General features: G+C 39.2%; 1 protein-coding gene across 1 annotated transcript in view; it reads left to right on the forward strand.

Annotated features, from left to right (window-relative positions):
• The window catches only part of DTWD2 (DTW domain containing 2), an 83820-nt gene that overhangs the window by 47250 nt on the left and 26385 nt on the right, over positions 1-10185 (forward strand). Inside the window, exon 6 of the mRNA XM_027881326.1 lies at positions 2814-3003. Coding sequence (XP_027737127.1) covers positions 2814-3003 — 190 coding nt within the window. The remainder of the gene's footprint in view (positions 1-2813; positions 3004-10185) is intronic.

Below are 10185 nucleotides of genomic sequence, written 5' to 3' on the forward strand. Positions count from 1 at the left end.
AACTGAAGCCCCTACAGCCCATGAAAGACCTTCAGGGTGCAGAAATCCTCCTGCAGCCTATGGAGGAGTCGATGCTGGAGCAGGTAGATACATGGAGGAAGCAGTGGGAGGCCCAAGATGGAGCCAAGTCCTGCTGGAGACCTGTGGCCTGTGGAGAGGGAAGCCCATGCAGAAGCAAGTTTTCCCGGGTAGGGCTTGTATCCCTGGTGGGAGACCCACACCGGTACAGCTCAAGCCGGGAAGGACTGCACCCCCTTGGGGAGTCGTCCATGGGGCAACAGATTGAAAGAAACCATTGCCCGAGGGGTAGATGGACCCGTGCTGGAGAAGTTCATCAGAGACTGTCTCCTGTGGGAGGGGACCCCACAGAAACAGGGGAAGGACTTAGAGCCGTTATTTGCCCTGCAGCCTGTGGTAAAGACTATGATAATATAAGATATGGTAGTATATCCCCTTGTAGCCATAGAAGATCTTTGGACTGCAAAGTGCTGATTATAAAAGCTGCTGCTACCCAAGGAATGGAAAACAACAATATTTTGACTGCAACCCCTCCCTCCCCTCCTCTCTTCTCCTGCACTGCTGGGGAGGGAGAGCTGAGAAAGGTAGGGAGGCGAGGAGAGAAGGTGTTGTGTTTTAAGACTATTTTATTAATTTACTCTTTAGCTCTTACTCTGTTAGCAATGAATTTAGCTTTTAGTCTGTTAGTAATAAATCTAAGTTTTATCTACAGTCTGTTTTGTGTGTCAGTAATGGCTTTTCTCTCAATCCTGATCTCTACTCATGAAAATTCCTTTACAGTGTTTTTTTACTCTCCTCTGTCCAGATGCAGAGGGGAGGAGAAAAAATAGTGTAGTGGTTTTAAGAAGCCTCTGGCATCTTGCCAGGTTCAAGCCATTTCAGCAGTAATGAAACAAATAATGTTGAATCAGGCTGGACTGTTTGCTGGAGGGAGGGAGCTGGCAGTGAGGATGGTCAGGTAGTGGAATACTATCTCTGGGCTTATTGGTACACCGAATTCAATTCCACTTTCATTTCAGATACTTTCTGTGTGGTTCTATATGAGTCTTAATCTCAGGATCTCAATGTTTCAGACACTGGAATCCTGCCCGAACCTAACACTGATGAAGTTGTGGTTTCAAATATATTCCCAGAGGGTGATAATGGAGTGCAGATTTGAAGTACACCTAGTATATATCACCTCAGAATCCATTATTAACCATTTCTTTCTTTTCTAACCTTCCCCCCAGCTCCCCAAGAACAGATACTCTTGCATGATTTTTGGAGAAGTGGTACAGTTGCCCAGCTCCTGGAACTTAAAAGCTTAAAAGTCACAGTGACATTAGGAATTTCTCTGTCTGAACTTACATATTTACAGCATGCCTCTGTCCATGTCCATGATCTTGCTCCTTGTCATTCCTGATGGGTAACATAAAGAGCCCACTTTTTGTGCTGGCTATTATTAATCTCATTCTGATACACCTAAACTGTACTAGCTTTTCTTTCTGCTTCAGAACACAAATAGTGACATGGTACTTCAACTTAATACTGCTTTTCTCCTACTACCAAAAACTATGTGATAATACTGCAGAAATCAATTCAAGACACGTAGTGCAGTTTTTGTTACAAGGCCAGCCTTGTAACTCAGATTCTCCCTTAGTAGTCTACTTGACTACTCCACTCTGGTGAGACCCCACCTGGAGTACTGTGTCCGCCTGTGGAGCCCTTAGCACAGAAAAAACCACAGACCTCTTGGAACAAGTCCAAGGAAGACCACAAAGATGATCAGAGTGCTGGAGCACATCTCCTGTGAGGAAAGGCTGAGAGAATTGGAGTTGTTCAGCCTGGAGAAGAGAAGGCTCCAGTGCAATCTTATAGAAGCCTTCCAGTACCTAAAGAGGGTTTCAGGAAAGCTGGAGAGAGACTTCTGCAAAGACTTGTGGTGACAGGACAATGGGGAATGACTTTAAACTGAAAGAGAGTAGGTTTCCATTAGATATTAGGAAAAAATTCTTTACCATAATGGGTGTAAGGCACTGTTACAGATTGCCCAGGGAAGTGGTGGATGCCTCATCCCTTGAGCATTCAAGGCCAGATTGGATTGGGCTTGCTTTTTGAGTTTTAGAATGCTGTTTAATTGACAATGTCTTCCATAGATTTTTATAAATAACTTATAGTGGTGTCCAGCAAAACGTCAGGAGTTTCCATGTACATTAACTGTACACTTAATAGACAGCAGTTAGTCCTGTGATATTATTGCAAATGTAGAAGCCAAAAGGAAGGAAGAAGAGAACATAAAAGTTTGGGAACTTTAACCGTAATATTTACTAGAAGTAGTAATTAAAAAAAAGAGAAATTGAAATGATAGAATTTTCCAAAATATCTTGTAGGCATGGACCATGAATTGCTAATATTCTTTATATATACAAGGTTCAAAATGGGATGATTGGAGTACTTTTGTGCCAAGTGCTTGAACAAATGTTGCTAGAATACATGTTAAATTTTTGTAAACAACTCAAAATATCTTTGGTTCTGATAGACATTAGACTTAGTGATTAAAGTGTTGGAAAATATTCCTGATATATTGCTTTATCAAGCTTTCATTGATTACTTTTGTGGGTGCTTTTTTCCTGCTCACCGGAGAGAGAACCAGCAACTTCTGAGGTGTGGAAAGAGAAAGTGGTAATTGACAAAGGGACATTTTAAGTAAAATTTGGGAAAAATGAGTGAGAGCTAGTAACTTAGCATATCTGAAAGTATGTGTCTGTCATGAAAACTTCCAATAATTAAAATAATTTTGTTTCTGTGCATGGCAGGTATCCTGAATTAGCAACTGTGTGTAGGAATCCTGATACTCTAATTTTGTATCCCGGAGCTGAAGCAACCAATTTGGAAGAAGTTGCAGTGATGTCTCCTAGTCCATCTGTTATGATCATCATCGATGGAACATGGAGCCAGGCTAAAGATATATTTTACAAAAATTCTCTCTTCCGTCTTCCCAAGCAGGTGAGTTATAATACGTAAAATAAAAAATTTAATTTTGTCTGACAGATGCTTGCTTTGATCAGCCAGAAGGGAGTGATTTTTTGAGGCTATAACCAGATGACAATAGAATGACAATTATATAAAGCAATCTTTAAGACTATAAAAAAAGATGATTGTAAATATTGAGGGTTTTCACTTCCTCACTTGAAATTTGTTATTTGTTTTGAATTAGTGTATCTAACTTCATAGGGAATCAGTTTTGCAAATTGAAAACTGATTTTTGTAGAAAATTTTAGCACGTTGTCTAAGATGTTAGAACATACAAATTGAAATAACATTTCTTGATTGAAATAAGCATTCCTTTTCTCCTGCGTAAGTATTTTGCATTGCAGTAATAGGAAAGCTGAAAATAGAATTTTGTAGCTTCTTACAAAAATGTCGCGCTCTTCCCCAGTTTATGGTCTCCACCATACTAAAAACTTTCTCTCTTGGCAAATGGTAGCAAATGCTGCCCTCTGGGTTCTATGAAAAATAATTTTATTTCTGTTCCTGAAGTGTTTCCATAAGACTAGGATTGCTTGTCTTTATGCTATGGTATTTGCTTTGACATGGGAACTCCTGGACCGTAATTGCAGGACCATAGAATGGCCCAGGTTGGAAGCAATCTCAGAGGATCGTCTACTCCAGCCTCTTGGGGGAAGGGAAGCCTGAATGAGATCTTGTCCAGTGATGGTACTCCATGTCCCCTCTGGGGAGGTTATTCCACTGTTTGATTGTTCTCATTGTAAAAAAAAATAAATTTATATTTAGATGAAACTCCTCCTAGTGCAAATTGTGCCAGCTGCCCCTTGTTCTTTCCATGGGACTCTGTGTGAAGTGAGAATCTCTCTACTCTTTATAAATACCCTTAAAGTACTGTAATACCATGATGAAATCCCCCTGAGCCTTCTCTTCACCATGGAGAAAAGACAAGAAGTATTGCAGAGCTAGATGAGATAGTAGTCAAATATTGAAGGTGATAAACCTGTCAAGTTTGAAGAGACTCCAGTGTTTAATTCCATTTTCAAGTGTTGACACTCGGAGTCCTAAAATTATAGCAATGTTACACTTGAGAGGGCTGTTTTCCAGTTTATGAATATGTCTTTGAGACAGTTTTGAAGCAATTGGTTTAAACTAGTCTCTTACTTAAATCTCAGTATCAGCCTTAGCACAACAGTTGTGGTAACAGCATGTACTATGTATGTGTGGTTATGATCCTGGTAAAAAGATTGCTAAAACCAATGCTGTTAAGTAGTAGCTGAATGAATCTAGCTACATAAATGCTCATGTGGTCTAAGCATTTGCTGAAAGTCAAAGGGATGTGGTCTAAAACCATTAGTATTTTGGCATTTTACCTACCTAAAATATTTTTAGGCCTTGTAGTGGAGCATAAAATGTAATTAGTATCTCTGAGGTTGTTAAAATGTTTATTAAGATAATGGACAGCAAAATTATGGATCATTTTACATAGAAATGATGCTTTTAAAATTATGAAATCCTGCCTAATGCAAAATGAAACTTAAGAAGACTTTGAAGGGATAGAACAAGTAAAAATAATGTAATGGAAGTAAAGTAAGATACTGCTCCATAAACTCTTGGGAAAGTGAGCAGTAATATTGACTATGGTGCAAGAAATCTTATTTAATACATCTGTTAAATATATAAATAATAAATATTTTTAAAATCCCATAAAACCCAGTTTACTACTTTACTTCAGATTTACTTTACTATTACAGGAGATTTCACCAAGATATTAAAAAGTATTTGTCTACTACGGGAAATGAAAAACCATTTCCTGTTTATAAACAAATATATTCCTACCATAGGAGTTTATTACACCAGAAAGATTAAGTAGAAATCGCATCTACGTAGGATTTTATAAACACTTAACTTGCCCATAACTGTTTTTTGGATCCTGTTTTGTACAAAATTTCATGACTATAGGAGCAAACAAGGTGTAGCAATGTTAATCTCTAAACCTCTCTGTTTGAACATGGATGAAATCATGTAACTACCTGACAACCCTGAGAATCTGTCTTGCAGATGGAAATTGTTAACAGAGTACTGTGTTCCTTCCCTCCCTGCAGTGTGCACCTCTGTACAGGGTTTAAGACTTTGCAAAAGTGAAATATCAGATACAGTTTGTCACTGGGTCAGTCACAGACTTGCTTTCTGAAAAAGTTCAGAGGCATTGATTTATGAAACAGTGATGCAAAGGGTCATGCTTAAAGCTCTTGGGGAAAACATGAGCAGACAGCAGGAATATCAGAAGCATTGTTAGGGTATTTACTTCTTTGTGCATACTTGAATTCTCTATTTCAGTTGCAGTTATTAATTAACATGGTTTTTTATCTGGTCTTTTTTTTTTTTAAGGAATTGGAACTCTTGTTTTAAAGGGTTTAAATTCTTAGTGAAAATGAAAAATACAGTGACTCTTGAAGTATTAGGTTAACACAAGTATTAATTTTTTTAAAATATGATGGATGGTTTGGTTATTACTAAATATACCAGAGCTAAAATCAATATTTGGTTTGATTTTTATTTTTATATGCTAGTTGATACTTGCTATGATTCAAATCACATAGAGCTGTTTCAGTGGCATTGTTTCCACATGCAGAAATAGCTTCCTGCAGGGAAAAAAAATGTTTGCCTATGATGAAGTGTGACCTGACTAGCTTTAGTCTCTTAGGTCAAGTTTAAAGGTTATACTTAGTGGTTTGACTGTCATTTCAGCTCTGTTTGTGCTGTCCTGTGCTAAGTCAGAACCTGTGAGACAGGAGATGCTGAGTAGAGACACCAACTGAGCGTGGAGCATTGCAAAGGCTATGTTTAAGTGCTATGTACACAACTGTATTACGCTAAGTTTGGTCATTTTGTGTTCAAATAAACTAGAGGTACTTATGCAATCCACTATAACTTTTAAATAGTTAAAATTAGCGGTCAGGTGTTAAAATATTATAATAAAACTGCCTGCAAGCAAACACCAGCGCACTTACAGACTGAATTTTGTTCACCCTGTGGCAGAGTGTCACCTTTTGGATTGAGCTAAACACCATGGCCAACTGTAGGGCTTTTCTGGCTTTTTATTATTTATTGTTTTCTACATTATATTAATATTTAAATACTTTGTATTTAAATATTTAAATACTTTGTATTTAAATATTTGGTTCTCTGAGTAGAGTTTTTGTTGATCACGTCTTGAAACTTTGGGTTTGATAATGCAGTTTTGCGAGATGAAAATGAGTAGAATATCATTATATTTGAAATTTAAGAAGGCAGGCTTTAGTCCCAGAAAGAGGATGAGATGGATATGACAATAGCTAAATAGAGGGGATATTCAAGGAGAAGAGGATTGATTCCTTCAGGCATTATCTGTGATTTAAAAAGAAACTGAAATTATTGAATAAATGCTGATTGGAGCTTTTAATCAATATCCTGGAGGTAGAAAAGAACTATTTTAGTAATTAAGAGATTAGCAGTTCTTAATTGCAAGATATACTACAAAGACACAATAGATTGGAAGCATTGAAAGAAACATTTAATTGTGTTCCTTCACAGCTTTGCTGATTTTGAGTAATAAAAACTGCTATGTTGAATGATTTTAAAGATAGTGTAGGATATTTTAATAAACTCTGTTTCAAATTAGTATTAAAATCTCTAGATCTTCAATAAAAGCTCATTTAATTAACAGCTCAATCAGCAGAGCATTCTTCTTTGAAAAAAATATTTTAAGAAATTTCAATTGAGCTTTTCTAGAAAGTCCCAAAGGAAATATATTTATGAACCAAAAACGTTAACAGAGGTGATACAGAGAAAGTATTCAGTTAACTGTGAGGAGTTGATGCAATTAGTTTGAGGGAAGAAGTGTCTGGTTTGCACAGCAGGCATTATGGGCACTATTGGTGTGGTGGTGTATTGTATGAAGCAATCACAGACTGCTGGGGTTGAATCTCCTTCTGGTTATGAGGAGATAAGCAGAGCATTGTGGGAACAGATGGCTAAAAAACTCACATGGAGCCCCTTACTCCTTCAGCACCAAAATAAAGGTGGAAAAAATTAACTTACTGACAGCCACACTAGCTAGTTTGAAGTGGAGAAGGATTGGTGGGACATCACAGAACCATGGAATCATTAAGGTTGGAAACGAACTCCAAGATCAAGTCCAATCTTTGATTGAATACCACTGTGCCCACTAAACCATATCATGAAGTGCCATAATCTCCCTTTTTTTTTGGGCTCTTCCAGGAATGGTGACCCTGCCACCTTCCCCACTCTTACAGTGAATAAATTTTTCCTGATATCTAGTCTCAACATCCCTTGATGTTTCTCCTTGTCCTGTGATGAGATGCCTAGGAGAAGAGGCTGTAGAAGTTGTCCAGCTGTGTCTGGGTGTGTTCACAGTGCACTGGGTGAAGAGCCAGCTGGATGGCAAGACTCAGAGGGTTCCAGTGAATTGCCACATCTGGCTGGTGAACCATCACCAGCGGTGTCCTCGGGCCTCCATCTTTCCCCCTATGCTTCCAATATTTTGATCCATAATCTGGTTTCAGGAATTGAAGGCCACATTAGCACGTTTGGTGAGGATACCCAACTAGAAGGTGGTGTTGACTCTCTTGAGGGATAGGAGGCCTTGCAGAGGGATCTGAATAGATTAGAGCATTAGGCCGACATCAGTGCATGAAATTGAACCAGTGCAGCTGGGAGAGAATAAAGCCTGGCACAGGTCTCAACTGGGAGAGGAGTGTCTGTAGAGCCCCTCCAGAAAGGGACATGGGGATGCTGGTCAGCAGCAGGCTCAAGAAGAGTCAGCAGTGTTCCCAGGTAGCTGAGAGGGCAAACTGTGCCCCACTGCTGGGGGAGGATATGAAGGTCCTTGAACGCCTCCAGAGGAGGGCAACCAACCTGGTGAGAGGGCTGGAAGGCATTTCCTCTGAGCAAAGGCTGAGACTTTGGGCTTGTCTAATGTGGAGGAAAGGAAGCTGGGGAGTGACCTCATTGTTCTATGCAGCTTTCTGGGGATGTGGAGAGAGAGGCACTGATTTCTTCTCTCGGGGGTCTAGTGACAGGAGATGTGGGAATGGCTCAAAGCTGCACCAGCGGAGGTTCAGATTGGACATCAGGAAGGATTTCGTTACTGAGAGGGTGGTCAAACACTGGAACAGGCTTTCTTGAGAGATTGTCAGTAGCCAAAGCCTCTCTGTGTTTAAGAGGCATTTGGACTGAATCCTTAACAACATATTAATATTTGGTCAAACTTGAAGTTGGGGTTTTGCTTTTTTCTTCTCTTTTGTTTTCCTCCTTCTCTCAAACAGGTTAACTCTATGTGTCCCCTGAGAGCTGCAGGCAGTAGTGGTGCATCTCCAGGGAATGGTAGTTTTGCATCAGAAATGACGCTTGGGGTGTGTCAGTGTGCCAGGCAAGACTGAGCAGCAGCGGCACCATAAGCTGCTGATGCCAAAGGGACTGTGCCTGCCCAGGCTCTTGGGTAGGTCCCAACACCCCAGTCAAATCACATGTGATTTTGAGAATTTTGGGGGTGGAGCATAATTCATGTTCAGGTACCAATAAATAGTTCGAAGTGAATGTAGAATTATATATGAAAACTGTTTCTTTCTATTTTTAATGTGATATCTGTTTAGCCAAGAAAAAATTGATTTTAGAAAGTTGGGAATGGGGCATAAAGTGTTAATTATTTTGCTTTTTCTTCCTATATTGTTATGTGTAACATTTATACTTAATAATCTATAATTCCCTGACATCTTATAGTGACAAAATACTTCATAAACATTTTGGAAGACTATAGGATGTTTTCATGAAATGGTAATTCTAGTTGTAATGTTACCATTTGCAGAGATTGTGTAACTTTCTGTTTCTGGCTTAAATCATTGTTGATCTGAGTGGTGTGCCTTCTTTTGGATGATTGGGCTTGATTTGAGGCTATAGGTAGTTTCGTATTCACTGTGACTCTGTAATTCTTTGTTGAGGCACTCCTCTGCTAGTTGATGGGCATAAAAGTGTAAGCAGCATTGTGCCAACAAATCATCCTGTTTATGCATTCATCACAGTATTACTGTTATTCATGTATTCAACACCTCATTTTCTTTTCCCATCATGCCTTCACAATTTCTGACACATCTAGTTTGTTTTCCTTCTACTTTCTTTGTTATATGGAAATTGGTGTCATCAGCTGAAATCTGGTTTCTTACAGTGAATTTTTAACCTTTGAGGTTTACTGTTCAATTCTTGCACTGTATGCTTAAATCTGCTTGACTAGTAGTGAGCAGTTGTTAGAGTACGTACTGTTTCAAGCTCTACTCCTTACACAAGTTATTTTCATATCCAATTTAAGATTACGGTTGTGATCTCTCTAGGTTTTTCTCCCTCCTCACTCTTCCATTCCTGAAGAGGAATTTATTTTCCTAACCAGCTTCATCAGAGCCCAAGATATGACTTTTAAAGACTTACCAGATCTGCTTGCAGTCTTGCTAGAGCTTTCAAAAAATAAGAGGTAGCTTTGAGATCAGGGAATCATCACTAAATCTGACTTATTGTAACTAGTGCCTAAACAGTTGAAAGTGATTTGTGTTTCTTCTCCTGCAAGAGGTGAGAGTTCCAAATACCATCTTGAGAATATAAGGCAGAAGCACCCAGAAATTAAAAGAATATATGTGTACAGACTTTGATTGTAATTCAGAGGTTTTGACAAACACTGTCTATTACAGTAATTTTAGTGAACATATAGAGATTTTTGATGCTGTAGTTTTTTATCCGTATTGAGGTCATGTATTTGCAGTAACCCTAGAGAAAAGGAACCTTTAATAGTCAGAAATTATTTCAACTGATGCAAAGCAGGCTCTCTATATGAGCATTTTTAATGACGGCCATGTAATTAAAAAGTGTAAGTATCATTTTGTTGATGTCATAATGGCCAGTCTCTTCGCGAACGAAGAACCGGGGAAGGTCTTTCCACCTTCCAGCCTGCGCATTGGATTTTTTAGGTGAGACACAGTGTGCGCGGAACTGAGCCCACCCTTTAATCCTGAGGTTCATCTGCCGGGGCCAAGCGAGCTTGGACGGTGGCAGCGAGGTCCTCAGGACGTAGATGGATTGCCTTACAGGGCTGACGAGCTCCATCTGCCCGGGGAGTGGCCCCGACCGGGAATC

This window comes from Empidonax traillii, unplaced genomic scaffold, assembly GCF_003031625.1.
Source record: "Empidonax traillii isolate 1590-97213 ecotype Southwest subspecies unplaced genomic scaffold, ASM303162v1 scaffold7:size3022706, whole genome shotgun sequence".
Taxonomy (NCBI): Eukaryota; Metazoa; Chordata; class Aves; order Passeriformes; family Tyrannidae; genus Empidonax; species Empidonax traillii.